The 23,122-nt window shown below is 34.6% G+C and overlaps 1 protein-coding gene across 2 annotated transcripts; it reads left to right on the plus strand.

The window, feature by feature from the left end:
* The first annotated feature begins 118 nt into the window (after positions 1-118).
* Positions 119-23,080, plus strand: LOC117100690 (TBC1 domain family member 31-like). Of its 2 annotated transcripts, XM_033240475.1 has the most exons (22): positions 119-236; positions 2,032-2,187; positions 2,934-3,049; positions 3,546-3,724; positions 4,888-5,036; positions 5,961-6,120; positions 8,113-8,313; positions 8,696-8,863; positions 9,978-10,060; positions 10,437-10,583; positions 11,229-11,362; positions 11,738-11,871; positions 12,994-13,173; positions 13,708-13,887; positions 14,539-14,744; positions 15,506-15,641; positions 16,381-16,473; positions 17,151-17,291; positions 17,728-17,844; positions 19,239-19,316; positions 19,851-19,959; positions 20,447-23,080. In XM_033240475.1, exons 1-22 carry the CDS (start codon positions 160-162, stop codon positions 20,596-20,598), a joined length of 3,096 nt encoding a protein of 1,031 aa, XP_033096366.1. In that variant the 5' UTR covers positions 119-159; the 3' UTR covers positions 20,599-23,080. The 2 variants fall into 2 exon arrangements, with proteins under 2 accessions (XP_033096366.1, XP_033096364.1); XM_033240473.1 differs by lacking the exons at positions 119-236; positions 2,032-2,187; positions 2,934-3,049; ... (1 more) ...; positions 4,888-5,036; positions 5,961-6,120 and adding an exon at positions 7,019-7,174.
* The last annotated feature ends 42 nt before the right edge of the window (positions 23,081-23,122 follow it).

Consider the following 23,122-nt stretch of genomic DNA (forward strand, 5'->3'; position numbering starts at 1 on the left):
ATATTTACTGTTGCGAGATTTTTTTTAAATCATTCACGTTACACGCATGATCAAAATATTAAATAATAACTCAAACCAAAGGGGGCGCTAAATTCAAAATAATAAACAAAACTCTACCGTACCACCCCAGACAGGTAGGCGTCTGTGCCCTAAATAAAAATGCAACATCTAGATATAGCCAAGAAAGAATCTGGTAAAATATGGCACAGAAAGCCTTCTGCTTCTTATGAAGATGGGTATGTAACACTTAAATAATTACTGAAGTGGGTATACAATGCAAAATCGACCTATACACTTGAGTAGGCCTGGCTTAGTTAGTGTCAGGCCTAGGACTAGGTAGGGGCCTAGCCTAGGTTAGGCTCTAGCTAGCTAGGCCCTAGGCCTAGGCCTAGTAGTACTACGAGTTCTAGGCCTAATATAGGCCTAGGTAGGCCGTGCAATCCGACCGTCGTACGAATAGTGTAGGCCTAGTAGTAGTAGTAGTAGTAGTAGTAGTAGTACCGTCAGGCCTAGGCTAGTTACTAGTTTTTCAACATTCGTTACTAAAATTATTCTAATATTCTCAATTCAAAGATAATAATTTTAATAATAATGCTGGTGGTAGTGGTAATAATGATAATATTAAAATAGTAATAATAATAACCATTTGATAATTAAAATGTATTCGATTGTCTTTTTTACCTTTCATCATCTTGTGTCTTTTAGCTGTTTTCGTGATATTGGTCCTTTTTGTCGTTTATTTTCAATGTTGATTGCTTGGATTTTTAACTTTTCCCTATTACTTTTTGTGAAATTCAACCCTCTTAGTGAGTTGCAATAAAGAATGATTTGATTTGATAGTAACTAGTAGCAGAAACCATATTGATTGATCTGTCACAGGTCACCACTGGAGCCCTCATTTTCAATGGACGAGCAGACTTATGGTGTTAAACATAGCCTAGAGTAGAGCTTATTCAACTTTGCCCTTGAACCTAGGCCTATTTCTAGTTGCATAACTCTGTGTACTATTTGAGTATTTATTTTCATTCGACTGTTGGTAAAATAGACTATTAAGTTGACAACGAAAATTAACGTACAGTAAACCACAGTGCGTTAATCAGTGTTAAAATTATCCATGTGACCAAAACAAACATGGCCGATCAGTTTAGCGGCTACATTTGTGTTAATATAAATTATAAAATTTCAGAAAATAAGAATTATATAATTATAATATTTACCCACATAAGGCCAACAAATAATTGTAGGCTAACAAAATTCAAAAACGGGATGGAAAAATATCTTTACAAAAACCCATATTGCCACAAGCCAAAGCAACCTTGATTACACAGCGTGTAACGAGGTAACTATACAGCCATTTGTTTCCTTGAGTATTTTATTCGACTGGTCGTCTTCGTTAAGTAGGATTTTACCACCACGCAGGTGGGCGTGGTTTAACGAAGAACGGCTAGTCGAATACGGCCATAGTTTCAGCATAGATGCAATAAATTGATTTCCTCCATGGTCTCAGTAAGTAGTGGGTTCTTTATTTCCAAGATTTTTCTTTTTATGTATTGAAATATGCTCATTGTTCTCTATTTATTTCTCTATTTATAAAGTGGGTTTTTGCTCAGAATGAAATTTAATTATTTAAAATTTATTTTTAAAATTATTCTAAGTTGCTTTATAATAATGATAATATCAAACTAACATACTGTAATTTATGTATGAACAAAGAGGTATTAAATAGCTATATTAGCCTATTTAATACATCCTTGTACAAAAAAATAAATTAACAATTTGTAATAAATTATTTACAATCTATTGTAATAAATTTAATTTATTTTTTTGTATTAACAAAATTTGTCTATGGCTTGATCTCCTTTTTAAGATAAAACTACTTCATAAACAAAAAAATCAATGTTCATTTTTAATTTTTTCTTGGTTGTTGCCATAGCTTTTTATTGTTGATGCATATTATCTATATATATATATATATATATATGAATACATAATTATTAGCCTGCTTGTGATGATTAATTGTTTTCATTTTAGGTTGATTGTGAAAATCAGTCATGGTTCCTCCGGACCATTCCTTTCACATACCCATAATGTACGCTTTCTCCACGCAACATTTGACTCTTCTGGGGATAGGTTTGTGGCAGGTGACCATCAAGGCAACCTTATAGTATTTGACCTAACAAGAAACAGGTAATTATTAATGATAATTTACTAGAAGAGTCCAACTTTAATTAAAGTGTTTTTCATCCAGGTTATTTTTTGAAAAGTAAAGGAGGATAAAGTTTTCTCTTTAACACTGATGGCAACTGCTGCTGCATCTACCAGTCCTGTGGCGGATTCAAGCAAGGTGTGGGGGAAGCCGGCCTAGGAACCTCACATTTTTTCAAAAATGTAAAAACAATTGGAGAAAAAGAAAAGAAAAGAAATTTTATTCAAATATGAGTCTGAAAGTGCCATTTCTGGTTGTCTAGAGGTGCCATTATCATCAATTTTCTTGCCATGATTTGGGTTGAAAATTTGCGGTCGCCTGGTTGATAATAATTTTGTGGGTGTCGTCTGCCTGAGCCCCCTCTTTCGAATTCCTGGATCAGCCACTACAGTCCTATTTTCATCTTAGGCCTAAATTTGGTTATGCATTACTTACAAAGATATTTGAATATTTGCAGAACCTTATGTTAATTACTATGCAAATTGAAAACAGTTGTGAAATACATGATCTGTTTCTGGTTGAAAGTTAATAATTTTATGAACTTTATTTTAATTTTTGAGGTATTTTACAATTTTGTTGGCAGACAGTATATATTCAAAATGCTGTGATGGTTTGCTTGAACCTCTTCGCATAATTATTCATTTTATGAATTTAAAAGCAATACCATAAAAATGTACATATATGATTACATAATGATAGATTTATGTTGTGTATATAATTGTTCCAGATTTCAGTTAGTTCAGAAAACAGGAAAGTCTTGTACATCATTGGCATTCAAATTACGAAGAAAAACAGAAATACTTGCTACGTTCTCTGACTATTCTATCAAATGTTATGATACTGGTGAGTGCTTAAATGTTCATATAATGATTTTAAATGAATATTGTTTTTTTTTTTTTTTCTTATTAAGGAATTACAATAGTTGCGTATAATACACTTTAGTAGAAATTTATTATTTCCTGAGGGCCTGAAGACCAATTTAATTATTTTAGGCACATGGCCATTGATACCAATAGTGACTTTAATGATCACTGTCCTATTAGATAGGTGGCAATAAGCGTATTCAACTGGTCCTTTTCCGAGGAGTGGTTTACTACTCTGATTGTGCTTGTTAAAAAACGCCGAGGAGTTTGAGCCGCTCTTGTGAGGAGTGCTGCTCGTGCGACCAGTCAAATGAGACATGTGCAGTTGAGTAGAAAGAGCTGCTAAAAAACAGACCAGTCGAATACGCCTAGTGACAGACAAATTAATACACAACTAAGTCTCATAACAAGGCTTTAATATTGAGTGGAGTGGAGTTATTTTGTCTTTGAATTGTGTTCATTTTCTCTCATTGAAGACACCAAAGAGCTAGTGAGTTGGATGAAAGGCCACAAGACCGCTGTGCATTCAATCTCCGTTCATGGATCTGGACGTTATGCAATCACGACCTCGTCAGATGCTGCCCTGCTTTGGGATTTGGACACGTTCACGAGAAAGAGAAAACTCAACGTCAAAGATAATGTTGATATTGTGAAGGTACTGTAATACTTTAGGCAAGACTTTTTTATACCTTGTTTCGCAAGGTCGTCAGAGGAGGGGAAAATAGAAAATAATTGTTTTTTTTTCTTAAATATAAAATTTTATTGGTGAACGTAAACAGTGTAGCAATGGAATAGTTAAATGCTTTAGATTTATAATTTGAAAGAAATATACATATCTTATTTTTGGAGATTTCAAGGCAAAGGCGGGCTTGATAAAAATAAAGAAAGCTTTTATTTTTTTCTAAAATGTCCATTTTTTCGTGGTGGCGTGTGTGTACTAATTGACCAAAGAATAAAATTTTATTTTGATTCAAAATAATAATTATTGGTGGGTGCTGGGTTCACTAAACAAGGTATAAAGAAAGTCTTGCTTTAGGACAATGCAGACTACAATAAAAAGCTATGCCCATGTACCTGAAATTGTAGTTATACTGATCTCAGTTTGTATCCTTAATAAAAACCTTTCAGGGAAAAACAACCATTGGCACCATTCCCTTTTGCAACATTATTGCAGTACCCACTGCTGTATGCGAATCAAACTCACCTTAGTCCCCAGAGTAAATTCAGTGGTTTAGGTTAGAAATTATGGTGTCATGGATTTGAATTCCAGCTAATCACTTCCACTGTTTGCTGTTCAATTCAATTCAATTCAATTCAAATAAACATTTATTTCTTCACACAATATGATAACAAATGATAAACATTAAACAGCCGGATTTCATAAAAAATAAGACTTGTGTAAAAGAGGGCACTGCTCAAAAAGTATACTCCAAATAACAAAAAGAAAAAACACAATCAAGAGGCACTAGTAACGAGCGACCCATATAATTACGAAAGCATATATTTCTTGGAATAAATTCATAAACGAAACAAGTACAAAACATGGATACAACACGGAGCAGATGGAAGTGGAGAAATGATTAGGCAAAAATTTGTAAGTATTATAATAAGGGTATTTAATAGAAAAATAAACTTTGATTTTGATTTGATTTAAACATATTTAGATAAGAGATATTTCTTGACCTTAAAAGAAAAAATTTTCCTGGAAGGGGCCGATATAATTTCAAGGGGGAGTTCATTAAAAAGTTTGGAACCACTATATCGAATATTAGTAATAGTGATAATTAAAAATAATTTTAAAATACATTTTTTTTAAAGGTTTTCTTCCTGCCACTTAGTAACACCATTATCACATGTTTTAAGGATGATTCCATTTTTGCATGGGAGTCGGATACTCTCAAGTGTAAATATCAACTTCCAGTGCCTGAAGGTCAACGTCCTCAGTATAAGGCTTTCGCAACAACAAGGTATATAAATATCACTTTGAAATACACAAATACTAAGAATCCTTTTGAAGCTGATAATAGGAATGTCATTGGCATATCTAGAGGGTGCGCTGGGATGCACAGCCCAAAAAACTTGTTCCCCATTTGCTTCCCGCTCATTGAAAATGCTCGGAGCGAAAAAATCACTCCAATACCACCTTATTTTTTTGCAACCTTCACCTCCCCCATTTAACATCAAACCCCCTTCAGGCCTGCGCCCTCTTCAGGCCTCCCTCATATCAAGAATGCTTAGATACGCCACTGAATAGAATAGCTAGATAGATACTTAATAGATACTTGTACTTAACCTCATTTGGTTGCGTAGGTGTGCAGAGGGGCTTCTGTTTGCTACAATTATAAATTGTTGAATCTTGTGGCACGTTGGTAAGGCAGCGTTTCTAATCGAAAAGGTTGCAAGCTATATTGTACCCTTTATTTAATTATTTTTTTTTTTATCCAGAGATTTAAATGGGTACCTGTTAGTATGTGATTAAATATTTCAGATAAAAATTCTTAAGGAAAAATCACATGCACTGCTAAGAATACTTCCCGAGAAACGGAGGAGTTCCCTATCCACTAGGGGTGCGCACCCACAAATGGGAAAGTTGAAATTTGATATTTGTAGTGCAATTTCACAGACATCTGTGGTGTTGTATCCTTGTCCTGGTGGGGCTGAAGTGTGAGTGTAGACTCAAAGTGCCCACCCTCCTTAGAAAAATCCAATTGTTCCCATATCTCTACATTGATATATATTAATTCAGTGAGTGGAGCTGTTGATAACCAACTTGTTGGTGATAATAAAACAGAAATAACATAATAATAAACATAATAGTAAACGTTAATAAACATAATAGTAAACAGTTTAAATATTGTGAATGTTTTTTTTTTCTATTTAAAAAATTGTAGAGATGGTAGAATGTTGGTAGCAGGAGGAAAGTCCAGGTTTCTACATATCTGGTGTCTGGACACACAGAGTCTACTTCGTGTCATTGAGTTGCCTACTAAAGTTCATGTAGTCAAACAGCTGCAGTTTCTACCTGAGAGTTTTGATGGAGGCTCAGGGCAGGTGGGTCTCCTTCATAATCACAATAATTAAATGATGAAGATGTTGATGAAATTGATATGATGGTGATATTGATATGTTAATAATATTGATATGATAATTGACGATAATGGTGATGATGGTATTGGTATAATAATATTGATGGCGATATTGATATGATGATAATATTGATATGATGAAGATAATGATGATGGATATTGATATGGTAATGACGATGATATTGATAGAGTGATATTATGAAAATATGATATAATGAATAAAGATGATGATGATTACAATGAAAATGATTAAAAATAAAGATGATGGTTATGGTGATAGTAGTGGTGATGGTAAAGTTCCCTTATAATCAGAATCAGTTGTTAAAATAAAGCAAGATAACTAAAGAAATTTGTTTAAAAAAAACCATGTAAAGAACATACTATAATCAGCATAAAGTACAAAGTAAGCTGTAAAATAATGAATTATTTTAAATATTTTTATATGTTAGTTTTATACAGACAGTATTTCTTTAACTTGATTTTTCTGTTTTTTTATAGGTTGTTGGAGTGCTAAGCCAGGATGGTATCATGCGTTTTATCAACATATTCAGCTTCCGTCTTGAGTTTGACATTGGCAGTCTTGAGGACCGTATACTGAATGCAGACTGGTGTTGTATCCTTGTCCTGGTGGGGCTGAAGTGTGAGTGTAGACTCAAAGTGCCCACCCTCCTTAGAAAAATCCAATTGTTCCCATATCTCTACATTGATATATATTAATTCAGTGAGTGGAGCTGTTGATAACCAACTTGTTGGTGATAATAAAACAGTAATAACATAATAGTAAACGATAATAAACATAATAGTAAACAGTTTAAATATTGTGAATGTTTTTTTTTTTTCTATTTAAAAAAAATTGTAGAGATGGTAGAATGTTGGTAGCAGGAGGAAAGTCCAGGTTTCTACATATCTGGTGTCTGGACACACAGAGTCTACTTCGTGTCATTGAGTTGCCTACTAAAGTTCATGTAGTCAAACAGCTGCAGTTTCTACCTGAGAGTTTTGATGGAGGCTCAGGGCAGGTGGGTCTCCTTCATAATCACAATAATTAAATGATGAAGATGTTGATGAAATTGATATGAAGGTGATATTGATATGTTAAAAATATTGATATGATAATTGATGATAATGATGATGATGGTATTGGTATAATAATATTGATGGTGATATTGATGTGATGATAATATTGATATGATGAAGATAATGATGGATTTTGATATGGTAATGACGATGATATTGATATAGTAATATTATGAAAATATGATATGATAATGAATAAAGATGATGATGATTACAATGAAAATGATTAAAAACAAAGATGATGGTTATGGTGATAGTAGTGGTGATAGTAAAGTTCCCGTATAATCAGAATCAGTTGTTAAAACAAAGCAAGATAACTAAAGAAATTTGGTGAAAAAAACCATGTAAAGAACATACTATAATCAGCATAAAGTACAAAGTAAGCTGTAAAATATTGAATTATTTTAAATATTTTTATATATTAGTTTTATACAGACAATAATAATAATAATAATAATAGTGTAGTTTTATATAGTGCACAAATCCATCTAATGTAAGATGCTCAGGGCGCAAGATATGTGGACTAGGAACTCGATCAATGACTTTCTTCGCCCCCAAGGGTCCCTTTGTATCTGTGCTACCCGGTAACCCGGTACCAGCAACTCTCATCGTCCACCACAGGGGCTGCCATTCCAGTACACCGGGGTATCCCCCTACTTGTCTCGAAGGATGTACTTGGTTCTTTATAGTGCACACGAGCCATTGTATACACTGGGCCTACAATTTATAGTCCTTATCCGAGAAGACTTGTTCTACCACCAGAACCATAGGCGAGCGTGCCGTTCGAACCAGCGCCGATATTATGGCTATAGCTTGCGGCGCCCCTGCTAACTGCTCGGCCATTCGACTCACCAACTTGATTTTTCTGTTTTTTTTATAGGTTGTTGGAGTGCTAAGCCAGGATGGTATCATGCGTTTTATCAACATATTCAGCTTCCGTCTTGAGTTTGACATTGGCAGTCTTGAGGACCGTATACTGAATGCAGATGTCAGCCCATCTGGTCGCCATATTGTTGCTGTGGTGGAAAGCGGTTGTCTGAATTTGTATTGTGTATCATCTCTTACAGCGGAACGGAACAAGGTAATAAGGAATTATACAGTTGTGGACCCAAGAATTTGAAATAGAGGAACTTTCACAGATCTAGGGTTCAGATCACCTCAGAAAATTTATGATTATGGCACCCCTACATGGCCGAAAATGGCACTTTCAGACTAAATTTGAATATAATTTCCTTTTTTCTCCATTTTTTTTTTATTTCATTTTTTAAAAAATTGTGGGGGGGGGAAAGTCTTTGGCCGGCGACCTCCTCCCCCACCTGAATTCATATATACAGTAGTTAAAGTTATTATATCTTAAATTTAATGAATTTCCCAGGAATTATGAAAATACCTACATGCATGCATAACATAATAAATATAAATAATCTAATATAATAATAAATGCATACATTATTATTCTGTAGCCGCCACCTCCTCTTGTAAAGATGGTAACAAAGAAGGGGCAGGGAACTCAAATTAGGTCAGTCACTCATCCTAAAGCTGGACAAGGAAGGGGAAGGAGTAAAACTTTAAAGACAGAGGAGCCCCGGTTGCCAATGGATACAGCTTCCACAAAAGATTCAGAAGATGATGTGAGCAGTTTTTTTTTTTTTAATTATTATTTCTGTTCCTCAAGCAGTTACTTATCTACTTTGCAACTTTTGCATATACTGTAGTTCCTTTGGTTTGCCCGCCTTTGGCATAAACCCACTCTCTACTTTATGCCCAATTTTATGTATTGGCCTTTTCACAGGCAAAAGCTCAATGTATGATTCTGAATAAGTAGCTTAGCTGACTTTTACAAGTACTTTCAGAAACAAAATCAGAGATTGGACGTGAATTAAGCATGCAGTCCTGGAAAACTGTCTTTTGTCTGGCTATCTCTGAAGAAAATCATTGTAAAAGGGAATTCTTGTGTATAAGCCCATGTCAAAAAATCAGCCCAATTTTGTGTTCGGGAACGATGCGGTCGGCATATACCGGAGGAAGTATGGTGTAATTTCCAGTTTTGTTTTTTTTTTGTATCTACTCTGTTGAGAAATACTATACTGCCACGATTAGGAAAAAGGCATTAACTCCACTTTTTGAGATTTTGAAATTTTTGGTTCTAGGGCATCCTATGGATGTAATCTATCATGTGAATTGATCATATACCCCCAAAAAATGTCCAGAAATATGAAATAAATATATTATTTACCAGTACAAAAGGATAATGACAAATGCATTTTGCACAATATCTCAAAACTAGGATTTTGGAGATAAGGCTTCTTTTCCAAATCAAGGCAGCATACCGTAAAGCCTCAAATAGAAGCCCATTAGGCTTAATCACGAGAAGAGGCCCACCTTGAATGAAAGCCCCTTCTTTAGTTTGCAAAAGTAGCCTAGAAAAGAAGCCCATCTTGAAAAGAAACCTTTCCAAAGTTTGCAAAGAAAAAAAGAAGCCCAGCGCTTCTATTCGAGGTTTTAATTACGATATGCTGTCAGAGGTAAACTCTCAAAAATTCATATATTGAAGTTGCTCATTTAAAAAGATCAGATAAGTTTACCAACTTCTTTTTTTCTAAATTTGAAACCTTAATTTAATATTTTCCTCTCTGTTAAAAATATACAATTTAGATACTCAATCTTTAAAATGTGTATATTGCCCAAATATATAATTTTCATATTTTGATATTAACTTGCCTTGTTTGGATATTTTTCCCACAGGTGACTGGATTGCCAGACGGCCTTGATATGAACAGACTGAAAGCTATTCTCAAAGGCTATGGAGAATACCCTGCCAAGTATAGGTAAGAAATTTTGAATATTCTGGCAGCCACCTTTCCTCTGCACCACATTCATTTCAACACCTGAGTGGTTAGTACATTGCAATTTGGGGGAATTCTATTTGCAGTCTCCAGTTGCTCTCCAGATGTGGTGAGTGCAGTCATATGGACACATTCCTCCGGTCTTAAGCTCTGTCCAGACAAATTTTATTTAACAAAAATGTGTGACATGGCTAAATATGGGCATACTACAGAGAAATGTTGGTAATCTGGACAAGGCTTTTAATACACAAAGTAGAAATTGTAACCAAGCCCAAGTTAATAAAAAGAAAGATCTTGAACCTCCAACAGCTATGAGAGAGTGGAGTAAAGTCCTTCTGTCTGTTTTGTTTTCTGTTAGGATGTTCATCTGGCGCTCGGTGCTTCGACTCCCTGAGAATCACACAGCCTTCAGTAATTTGGTGGACAAAGGGACTCACACGGCATGGTCCAAGGTGCATGAAGATTATCCAATCAAAAGCAGAAAACTTCTCAGAGTTCTACAGAGGTACAATACATCTAGAGGAATGATGTTATTGCCATACCTGACATGTTTTCATACTGAATACTCATTACGTTCCCAATCTAAAGGAATGATGTTATTGCCATACCTGACATGTTTTCATACTGAATACTCATTACGTTCCCAATCTAAAGGAATGATGTTATTGTCATACCTGACATGTTTTCATACTGAATACTCATTACGTTCCCAAATACTTGTGAATAAAAATCGTAAATGATTCGGATGTAAATCGAACCTACAACTTCCAGATAACTTGCCTGGTGGCATGACCACTAAACCACCAAGCTTGCACTTAGTCGCTAGTTTTTTTGCAAGTAATTGAGAATATACTGAGCATTTAGTACGATAACACATCAGGTAGGGGTAAAAAACATCATTCCTATAACATTTCCTGATACAAACAACATCAAAATTATTTAATCTTATTCCTTTAGCTTTATAAGTATTATTTTTAAACTTTCTGTATAATTGGAGAATATTTGGCAATCATAATGTTGGCACTACTGTAAGAGATTGGCTTTGGAGCAGAATTTTCTTGGTTCCTAATTTTTTGCCAATACTGATCTTTACATATATGTCCTCTGCGGTAAAACATTTTAACTCATCCTCATTTTCTCTGTTTAATAGAACACTGTCAGCTTTGGCCCATTGGAGTGTGATTTTCGGTGAGACCAACTACCTTCCTGTTCTGGCCTTCCCGTTCATCAAGCTGTTTCAGAACAACCAATTAGTCTGCTTTGAAATCATAGCTACTGTGTTAGGTATGCGTACTACTGAAACATCCACACAACTGGAAATTGTGAATTTTTAGCTGAATATAATTTATCTAGAAGACCTTTAAATATCATGTTAGACAATCAAATTTAAGCTTCTTCTTGATATATCTTATTGTCTTTATTCAAAACACTTCAAAAGTCTGAAGACAACCAATCAAAAAATCCAATGTTTTAAAGTATACTTTCTGTAAATTAAGCTAAAAAAATGTCAATATTTCAATTACTTTTAAATGAAAATAAAAACAATAAAATACTTTCTTGGCTAATTATGCATCAGTGATTCTTTGTGATTAAGATATCATTTTCATCTATTAAAAGACAATGTGTTTTTGAGACCCATGGTGATTGTTATATTTATAGTGAATTGGTGTCAGCATTGGTTTGAGTTCTTCCCAAACCCACCAATCAATGTCCTTTCCATCGTCGAAAACCTTCTCGCTCACCATGACAAAGGACTCTTGCAACACTTTGTCAAGTACGGCATCACAACTCAGGTAAGAGAATCACTGTCACATCAATCATTAGAAGCAATTGATAACCACAGTTGCATGACCTGTTATTGACGCAATTATGAGTGGTGCAGTTACGAGTAGCACTATACATATTTGCTGAATACTGAAAACCTTATTTGGCAAAATGGAAATTTGTTACATTGACAAAACTAGAAATTAGTAGAGAAAGCACATTAATACATATATACATTACTGTACTCTAAGGTTTTTAAAAATATATTGTGTTATATATTGCATCATAACTTAAAGAAATGACCTAGGCATTTATTACATTACACATTACAGATCTCCCTCCCATTTAAGACTACTTTTGGGACTGGGGTTTCCATGGTTTTTAGTAACTTTGGTCTCTAATTAGAATAATAAAGATTAAAGACTTTTGTTGATATGAGACCTAAGAAAAGTTGTCTTTAATTGGAGGTGGTCTTTAACTGGAGGGGTCTATTTAATTATGTGAACGTACAGTAGGAAAATACAAGGATTCTCCCTAATGCTTTTGCCGAAAGTCATATTATGTTGATAAATTTTGGTTTGAACGTCACTAAACTACTCTAAATCATCAGAAGTATTTTATGAATAGTTTGCTGTTTCTATAAAAAGATACTGACCCAAAAATTGTAGTTTTTCAAGAAGAGTTTAAAGGTCGAGGACAAAACATCTTCACAATATATAGGCACTGTGATAGTCTCTAATCCATGTTAACATTCTAGGCTGCTTAAAGGTTACAAGTCTCCCTCTAATTAAAGGCCACCTCTAATTAAAGACCACTCCAATTATAGACCACTCCAATTAATTACCACTTTTCTGTGGTCCCATAAACAAATGTCAATTATTTTTATTATTCTAAAGAGACCAAAGCTGCTAAAGACCATGGAATCCCTGGTCCAAAAAAGTGGTCTTTAAATTGCAAGGAGACCTGTATTTAAATTCTGGAGCCTAAGTTGCAACTAAATTGCTAGAATAGGTATAAGACCACTATTTTGAACAATCATGCTGCCTTTCTTTTTCCAAATCACACTATCATTGAGACACTCTAATAAAAGCGTAACATTTTCTTTTCCTCTCTTCCTAATCCTTCTTTATGTCTCTGCACCTGTTCCTCAGGTGTATGCTTGGCCAATGATGGAGACATTATTCTCAGAGATTGTTACAAGAGATGAATGGTTGAAGCTCTGGGACAATATATTCACCAACCATCCATCCTTTATGTTGTGTATTGTGGTGGCTTACCTCATCTGCTCAAGACAGCCATTGATAAATTGCATTGAACATTCAGATTTTGAAGTAAGTTGTCCAATCAATCAATAATTTCTTGAATGTGATCCCTTTGGTATCCCAGTTTTGGCTTTTTTTTAAGTGTGTGTTTAGTTTTTATTTTTGTTATGCCACATGGTAAAATCTGATTTTCTTTTTAAAGAATGGCATGCGTATAGTTTAAGATTAGCTAAATAAAATCAATTTCGCTAATTTTCAATTTTGTGGTGTTGATCATTATTACTGAATGCTTTTCATAACTTTTTGTAATACACCCACTAAGTAAATATTTCTGTGAATTGATAAATGCATAATGACAACAAATATAAAAGATGATAAATATTTTTTTTTAGAAAAGCATTTCATCCCATTCGGATTCGAATCCAAGTCTTTTTGATGCTCTTGCTCTAACGTCTATTAATTTTACTAAAGAATAGAAAATTTGACTGTCAATATTCTCCCGGTCGTCACCTTAACACACACTCTGCACTTCGGATCCATCACTGATAATTTATTAACGAAATTGATATCAACTAAAAAGGTTATGTGTTATATTTTCAATAGTACTTCTTTCATCATCGCAATCCTGTGGATATTAACTCAGTGCTGAAAACAGCATATGAACTTCAAGACACCACTCCTCCTGAAATTAATCCTGCTAACTCGATAGAAGATTTTAAACCACTGACTCGGGGCCAGTATCCGGTTTTTAATAAATACCCCAAGTTTATAGTCGACTACCAGGTATGTTTATGTCTTAAAAGAAGTGTTTCCTTTATTTACATCACTGATTTTAAAACATGTGACATTGTTCTATCCTGTAATTGGTAGACTTTAAACTTTACTATTTGATGTGTAAGAAATTTAAAAAAATAAAAAACTAATACTGTCATATATACTTTTGGAACATAATGTTTGTAGGCCAGTAGTTCTTTTTAGCAGACGACCCAAACAAATGTCCAGGTAATTTCGCCATGACCCACTTCCCAGCTACAGTTTTACTAGTATATAAAATTCTATTTCAGTTATAAATCTAGAGTTTTAGACCCTCTATCTTATTTGGTGACCCAATTTTGGTTCGTGACCCATAATTTAAGAATCTCTGAAGTAAACTATTTTGTGTTTTTTTCTGTTGATATGCAATCACATTTTATGATGAGTATCATTGAATGCACTAATTTTTTTTTTTATTTAAGCAGATTTTAAATGATTAGATTTCCACAACTCTAAGGTCACATTTGTGATTAAAATAATAAATGTAAAGTTCCTATAACCCTTTTGCTCACCCAAAATGTATTGCAAAAAGGAACGTTATTTAATAACCATGTCATTTAGTCATTTCTTAAATATTTAGTTATTCCTGATCTATCGATTGCATCATTTTGGATGACTTAGGCCCAAGAACGGGAGCAAATCAGGCAAGATGAACTGGACTACCTGCATCAGAGACAAGTCGCGACAGAGATTAAACAACAATCGCAACTGAGGCAGAAGAAGGAGGAGGCCTGGTATCACCAACAAGAACTCCTGCAAGAAGCAGAAGAAGAAAGGAGAAGAAACATAATGGCAGAGGAACAAAAACTTGCTGATCAAAGACTTAGGTGAGATTCTCGATTCAACAAATCTTTCTAGATGGTAAACAGGTTGCATACTCTTAAGCCCCTTTCCCACTACGGCTTTTTTTTTCAGCATAAGTTACAAGAGTTTACCGAGTTGCTAACTCGGCACGTGTAGGACGATTTAGAAAACTTGGAGGGAACTCTTACCTACTAGTAGCAGCTCTCAACTCGTGGGGCTAACTTTGAACATATGTTAAAAAAATTCACGCTACGAGTTGAAAACCAAAGAAACCATAGGTAACTCGTGGAGTACTCAGGGTACTCTTACCTAACTCGTATACTACCTGGGATACCCGTTGGTGGTTTTGCCATCCACGAGTTTGGTGCGAGCACCCCGAAAATTAGTATGAGTTGAGTATGAGAGCATCGAGTTGGCTACAATCACCAGGAGCATAATTCATTAGAAACTTTTTACGCTCATAATAATCTTGTAAAGCCCATAGGAATTAAACTTGGTGCTTCACTCAGCATAATTCATACATGACTTGTAACCAACTCCGTAAAGTCGTACCTAACTCGTACCTAACACGTAAACTCCTATAGAGGTCCTTTCCCAAGCGAATTAGATAATGAGTTTTTAACTCATAGAACCTGTGTAACTCTTGTATGAAATCAACCTACGTGGGAGAGGGGTTTACATTTGCCAAAAAAATTGTTTAATATATGTCTACAAAATGGCACCTAATATTTTAAAAATTTATAATCTTTTTGACAAAAGGATCTTGTAACTATTCAATGTATAGATTACAGGCCATGAAACGTGAACTCTGTATGCGCGAGATGCAAGTGTTGGACGCAACCAGGATGCGTTTCATGGAGCACCTGCAAGGTCAACGAGATACGCAGTTGAAGAGGCTTGACGATGAACTTATGAGAAAGGTAGAAGCAGTGGCATAATTATTTAGTAGACTTGAAATAGGAGTGCCTTTTGCCCATAGAATATAGTCCATTTAAATACACTTTGTTTATGTTTACGAAGGTACATCCTGCAAAGGATCTTAGGATCCATAATCGCAGGGCAATCGGGACTGTATGAACTAGTAAACCAGGGTGACCCCCCTACTTGTCTCGAAAGATGTACTGTGTTCTTTTAAGTGCACATGAGCCAATTTGTGTACACTGGGCCTGCGGTTTATAGTCCTATTTGAGAAGACTTAATTCAACCACCAGAATCATTAGTGAGCGTGCCGCTCGAACCAGTGCTGGTATTATGGCTGTAGTTGCTGCCCCTGCTGACCGCTCAACCTTTCGACTCCCCTTTGAATAATTAAAGGATGTAAAGATGTATGGATTGAATTGGATTTATTAGATGTAAATACCAAGGATAATTTTTAATTATTTAAAGGATAAGATCTTTAATGTGCACATGGGCTATTATGCACACGTGACCAATGGCTTAAATATCTCATCCGAAAGACGGTGCTCTATCGTAACTTGCATTCCAGTCTTCTAGCTGAAATACAAGGAGAGCAGCGATCGGAATTAAACCGGGGACCAAGAGATCTCCACGGTTCAGCGCACACACAGTGGCTACCAACAGTTTAGCCGACTGAGAGCATAAGCTGCTCTCTTATAATACATTCATTTACTCACAATATTTTGGTTTTTACGACTGCAGTCTCTGCTACGCGATCAAGAAACTCAATCTGCTGTGGCCGATGTGGAGATTAAAAGCATGGAATTGGAGATCCAAAAAGAGAGACTAGAGCAGGTATGTACAGCTAAGTACAAGTATATAAATACACCTACCCATCCAGACTCGAGCCACTTTAACACGTTCACTGCCAGCGATGAGTATACTCGTCCCACAGGATGTTGCGCTGAGACATGTGTCAAAATCGTTCTAGCGTTTATTACATCATTTTTATACATTGTAAAACCACAGACTTAATGGCTGATAGTTCGGGGAAGATACACCTAGACGATAATTTACAAATAACGTATATATGTTTGTTGTGTTATGTTGCCATCAGTACACTCGATTGCACGAGTGGGCGCCCTCTGAACATATACCAGTACATGCAAAAAGCGGACGAGAAAACTCGCACTTGACAGAGGCAGTTAAAAGTTCTGTCCCATTGCTGGCGACATGCTTTTCGTCCCCTAACATTTTTTTCCGCCGATCTATTAGACACACCATTTTGATGATATATGACTAGATAAAATTTCCAAAAAGTATGTTTTTACATTTTATATTGTTTTGGCACACAGGAAGGAACCTAAAAAAAAAAGGTCAGGCAGTCAACCTGTTTAGACCATTACCATTTGTAGGCTAACATTCATTACACTGGCAATATTACACATCTTTCATGTTATACTAATATTATACATATTGGCAAACATTATATTACTTCTTTGGTTTTATAATTGTTATTGTTTTTCCTTAAGGAATTGGCCAGGGAATCAAGTGCTGTGGACTTCAAGGAACGGGTTGGTCATGACTCTCACAGACAACAGGCTGAGCTTGAGGAAAGGGTTGGCAAGAAAGCCTGGCAAAGCGATCTGCTTCAGCATCAACAAGACAAAACGGTGAGACAAAGTAGAAGTCATTTGGCTCAGTGGGTTCATCTTGGTTTTCCAACAGTGAAGGTGATGTTTCAATTCCTCACTGTCTATTGTGCTGGTGTCCTTTAGAAGGCACATTATTTACATTGCTTCTCTCCACCCACGAGTATATAAGGGTACCTGGTGGGGTTTGCCTGCTCTTGGGCTGTTTAACGAAATAACACCTAAGCATGTTGACCTGGGACAAAAATCATTCATATTTGAAAAGTAAGGTACTATATGAAATAAATAAATATATATCAACATATTATTCATGTTGTATTTCCATGAAATTAACAACAACAAAAAAGAGCTGAAATACGGTAGGTTGAAAACTGAATTTGGCAAACAAAAATAAATGTTCACATCTGAACATTTTTTTCTGATTTACATATCACCAATTATTTTGACGATTCCACAGAATGCACAGTGGAGATTAGCATTAGCTGACCAACAAATGGCCGACAGTGAATTCCACAATCAAGTGAAACATCGCGAGACACTGGATCATATTCACAGAAAGCTACATCAGTTACAGGTAAATGTGAACACTGCTAAATAAAGTTTTCACATATTAAACTCAAGATACTCTGCAATGCAGGTCCAGGAATCAAATCACTGCTTTGACATCATTCCTTTACCATACCAACTGAGGTATGAGCATGGCTCACTTACCTAAACTTTATTAATTCATGATACGTATCTTTACTTTTATGTTAACGGCTCAAGCAAACCCCTAATTTCTAATATTGCCCCAGAGCATAAAACGTCCGAGAATCAGTATCTCGACCAATTTTAGGCTTTTATAATTTATAAAAGAAGAGATATTGATGAACATTTCTGTCAAATATCAATCAATAAATCTAACTAAAATGTTTATTAAAAGTATATATATATATATATATATATATATATATATATATATTTTTTTTTTTTTTTTTTAAAACTACATGGCTGGTACCTAGTCAAAATAAGCATTTATAAATTTGCTAATAGCACTCGTCCAATTCCTATCATAATAGTTATTGGTATATACAAATATTACTCACTAAAACAGTGTTGCTTATTGCTGTTATTAATATTATTCTCATTACAGTTGTTGTCGTCGTACTGTATTATTATTATTATTATCAGATAGTTTCATTTGGTTTTGTAACTGATAATCCAATTATTTTTTACGAAGTCTTGTTGACAACAAGACGAAAGCTAGCATAAGTACATCAAAAAAATGGTTTACTATTTTAAAAGTAATTGGATTATTATTATTATTGTTGTTAATGTCATCATTTGCATTATCATCTGTTGGAAGGTGAATTCAAATTTATTTATAAATATCCAATTGCTAAAGGTCTGTCCAAACTATGTAGAAGTGTGGCGCAGCCTGTAAAGTGTTTGACTTTAAATCGGAAGGTCGTGGTTTGAGACTGATGCTCATCACACTGCTTGTGTCCTTGGGCGAGACACGTTATCTTCATTTGCCTCTCTTCACCCAGGCATATAATTGGTACCTGGTAGGAGCTGGATGATTCGGAATTAAATTAGTTGTGCTGATTACACGCATAACTACGAATACTCCCCATGCAGCGGAGGAGGTTGCACTTTGTGTATGATTGATTCTGTATACGAAGAGTGGGCCTTGAAAAGTTTTCTGTATATGTGCACAATGTAAATCCTATCAAATAAATGAAAATAAATTAAACTATCAATTTATTATTTTAACTGTTGTCTTTTTTATTCTAACTTTTAAAAATGCATAAAGCCCAATAATTTCGTTTATACTGTTTATTTTGCCTTATCTCATTTTGTTGCCTATTTATAAAGATGTTATGTGACATCATCATGTCCATTTATGGGCATATGACAGATATTTTTCACAGAAGACTTAATAGCATGGACAGAACATAACTAAGTTAAACTTTTGTTCAACTACAGGTGAGTACTTTACAAGCAAGGACAAAAAATGAAGAAGAAGCTATCTGGGACAAAGTGCAAGAACTTAAGAGAGAAAAGGTTTGTCCCCAACATATTGCCAATCAATTTCCTAAGTATTTCCGAGTCAATAAATTTAATGTAATTTGATCTAAACGTTTTTGAAATCTGTTGTTCATTTGTTAGTGTGACATTTTTTTTTCAAATTAGGTTTCTGTACATCTAAACTTCAAATGATCTGAACTGACTTAACTGAAGAAAGTAATTGAGAGACCAAATGTGAAATATTTAATGTACTAATTTGCTTTCAACGTTTTAGAAGTTACACCTATATTTTATAATAATACACATTTTGAGTCAGTGTTTATACAATAAATATTTCATACTTCATGCAGATTTTCTGATAGAGTTTTTTTTTGTGTTCATTTCAAGTTAAAGCCCTGTTCAGACCATATATATGACCAAAAAAAACCTGTCACATGCCTAAATATGGTCATGATGACATCACATCATGAATATGTATGAGCGTACAAATGTTTTTTTTAGTGTGGACAGAGCTTTGGCTATTTCTTATCAATTTCAAATTAGCATTGTGTATTTCTATTACCTTTTAAGAAGGAAAGGATTCGAGAAATGATGGATAACAAAGGAAGAAAAGAGAAGTTTGCTGATGTACATGAAATTCAAACTCATTCAGAGAACTCGCCCCAGCAAACAGATGAATGTAAGTTAGTGCCAAAGTTGTGTACTTACTATGTATAATCTGGATTTAAATATTTGCACTGCACATTGACATGTCGGCATCATGCTCTCTGTGAGCACACTGCATCGGTAGAAACAATGGTGTTATATGCAAAGTATTGTAAATAATTACTTTATAAGATAGTATAATACATCGTCCAAGTATCGAAATGCACGCCATCATGTTGTGATTCATTATTTTGACATTAATTATGTCATCATCAGGAATTATTTTATTTTTTGAATACTTGCCTAGAAAAACATATTATGTTAATGTTAATAAAAAAAACTCATGAGAATATTAGAACTATCCAAGGACACGATTGTGCATCCTCATTCCTTTTTCCTTTTCAAACATCGGTATAATGTTGCATGTAAGGACAGTGGATGGGTTAGAGTAACTTTCTGTTGAATGCAAAATAATTTGCTATCTTAAGTTGAAATGCATAAAATTTCTTTGTTTATTCTAGTGTCCCTTAATAGAGGGAGGGTTGCATTTGTAGAACGTGAAAGAGAATTACTGCAGCAGGTTCATGAACTTAGAAGCAAGATTGCATTAGACAACAACCACCGTCAACACCATACAAACGTGGCGAGGTACTCCTTAGAAGCAGTTATTTAAAGGACTGTTGAAATAGGCAACAATCGACCATTCCAGAATGTTAATCAAACTTAACAACTGGCCAATCAAAACGCTATGCAAGCAGCGCATGTGTGTGTACATATGTTTAGGCTGTCGTGTTGTGGCACCTTAGCAACGATATCTAAGGGGCGGAGCTTAACGGAAAAGTTCATTATCATAAATGCCGTACCAAAAGCAGAGTCTCCAATAGTAATTTGGTTTGCTGTATAAAATCCTAGGCTGTTTTGTATTTCATGTACTTTAGTTATACTTGTTAATTATTTTTATTCTATTGTATTTGTACATCTATATCTGGAATTCCATAAATCAAATAAAATTTGGTGACGTAGTATTCAGAAAAAGGTGAGCTGAATGCCTGTCATAATTATCAGACACGAAAAATAGTATAGAGTAGCAAGAGGTTCTGCTGTCTTGCTTTTCCATGCACGGAACAAAATGAAAAACAAAGTACTACCACCAGAAGTGGGGGCGCCCTATTAGAATTCGAAAAGAGTTGTAGAAATGCGAACATGAGCCCACTAGATCGTGATAGTACATTTCCAGATAGGATTCTGTTTCAAGGAAACTTCGGCAATTCGATGCTTTTTGACAAGAAGAATCGTTAAGTTTGTTGATGTCCCTGCGTCGGCGACCATCAGCAGACAGATCCATTTCCGTTCCTTGTAAGGGCTTAAATATGGGACATTAGTCCATGGGCTAGCAGGGGTCATGGTGAACCCCTCCCCCACCCCCACTCACAGAAAAACTTCATTGATATTCTTCTGTTCCCATGGTTACATCATTGTATGATGGTTGTTACAAGTGATTTATAGTAAATGCAAATTTTGGGGTGAGGATAACGTTTGTGTTCATAATTTTGTTTCTGTAAACAAATATGCATGCATTTGGTACCAACATGTAGCATATTAGTTAAACTCAATCACTTATATTTTGAAAATTCGGAATCCGATGATTACTGACGTCATTAGAGGTCAAAATGTCATTGACACTTTAACAAAATGCGAATTTCACCATAAAGCATCATAAAATTAATTTTTTTTAAAATTGAAATTGTAAATAGATATTATCATTATTTATTATTGTACACACTGTAATATGGAATTAAGAAACAGGGTTTTAAATACAATGCATACAGTGTTTAAATAAATAAATAACACAATATAGACACAAGCATTTCTTTATAAACATTTACTTATGATGACGTAGGACCTGTGAAGGCCTACCGAACTACGGGAATATGTGAGATACAAAATGTTATAAGCGTCGCAGCGCTTTTTCAAGCATTTACGGTATATAAAATAAAATTAACAAATCATTAGCACAAGACAGAAACATTTGAAGCAACATTACAATACATTATCATCAGAAACAACAACAAAAATTAAAATTGCTAAAAAGCAGGGGTGGTACCAGTGGAGGAGCCAGGGCCCCCCGTCGGGGAAAAAAAGAACAATTCGTCAGTGAGAAAAAAAAAAGTATAATGTATGAATTTTCTTCGTATTAGAACACTTTAAAAGCGATTAAATAAACCCTAAAAACCCCTAAATTGCCATAATTTTCGGGGGCTCCGCCCACTGGACTGCAATAGAAGCCCTATTAAGGGGACTTACATATTACGGAAATTATTACTGTTCAACATTTTTTTCTAATCGTCGATTTTGACAAATGGTAAATGAGAAATAATAATTTGTTTCATCAGAAAAAAAATAATTTGTTTCTAGAATATCTTCCTGGATCATATGTTGCATTAGGCCTATGAATGAAATGCTTTAATCCTTTACCATTGTCAAATTGTTTAAGTCCTGTGGAGTAAGGGTGACAGAGGTTTTTTTACAAACACGACTGCAGTTATTTTCTAATAACAGGTTGGCTTTAAATATCACAAATAACCGATTGAAATCAACGGACGAAAAGACCAGAAAGAAAACGTGGCTATTATTTAACACAGTCATAAAATATTCCAATGAAGCAATAGATTTGAAACAAAAAAAAAAAATCAGCAAATACAGTATATTTAATATTTGTCCACACTATCGTATTTTATATGTGTAACTGTATCAATGGAATTCCCAGAAATTGATCGGAATAAAGTCTGAAAATAAACATCCAGGAAATCAGTGCAACATAATGAACATTTTTAAAGATTACTCTTAGTGTATTGTGCAGACAAAACAAGTGAGACGGATGCTTTCTCGACTGATTTGTCTCTAATTTGATTTCAGGCCATTGAATAGAGTACTTGAGGTATATGAAGAACATTACTTCCTTATTTAAATTTCTTTTAAGTGAGTTGATTATTACAGCACAGCCGATAGTGAGTGATTATTACACTCTCATTAAATAAGAAGGCATAACCAAATCGCCTATGCGTGTCAAGCTCTACTTCAATGATGTTCTTGTTGAAACTAGGCCTACTATTTTTAATCTGAAATCAATACAATTTTCATTACAGCACATACCGAAAATAGAATTAAAATGTTGCGTTGAAGAAAATGAATCGTTA

This window comes from Anneissia japonica, unplaced genomic scaffold, assembly GCF_011630105.1.
Source record: "Anneissia japonica isolate Jap-2015-1 unplaced genomic scaffold, ASM1163010v1 scaffold288077_len231462_cov166, whole genome shotgun sequence".
Taxonomy (NCBI): domain Eukaryota; kingdom Metazoa; phylum Echinodermata; class Crinoidea; order Comatulida; family Comatulidae; genus Anneissia; species Anneissia japonica.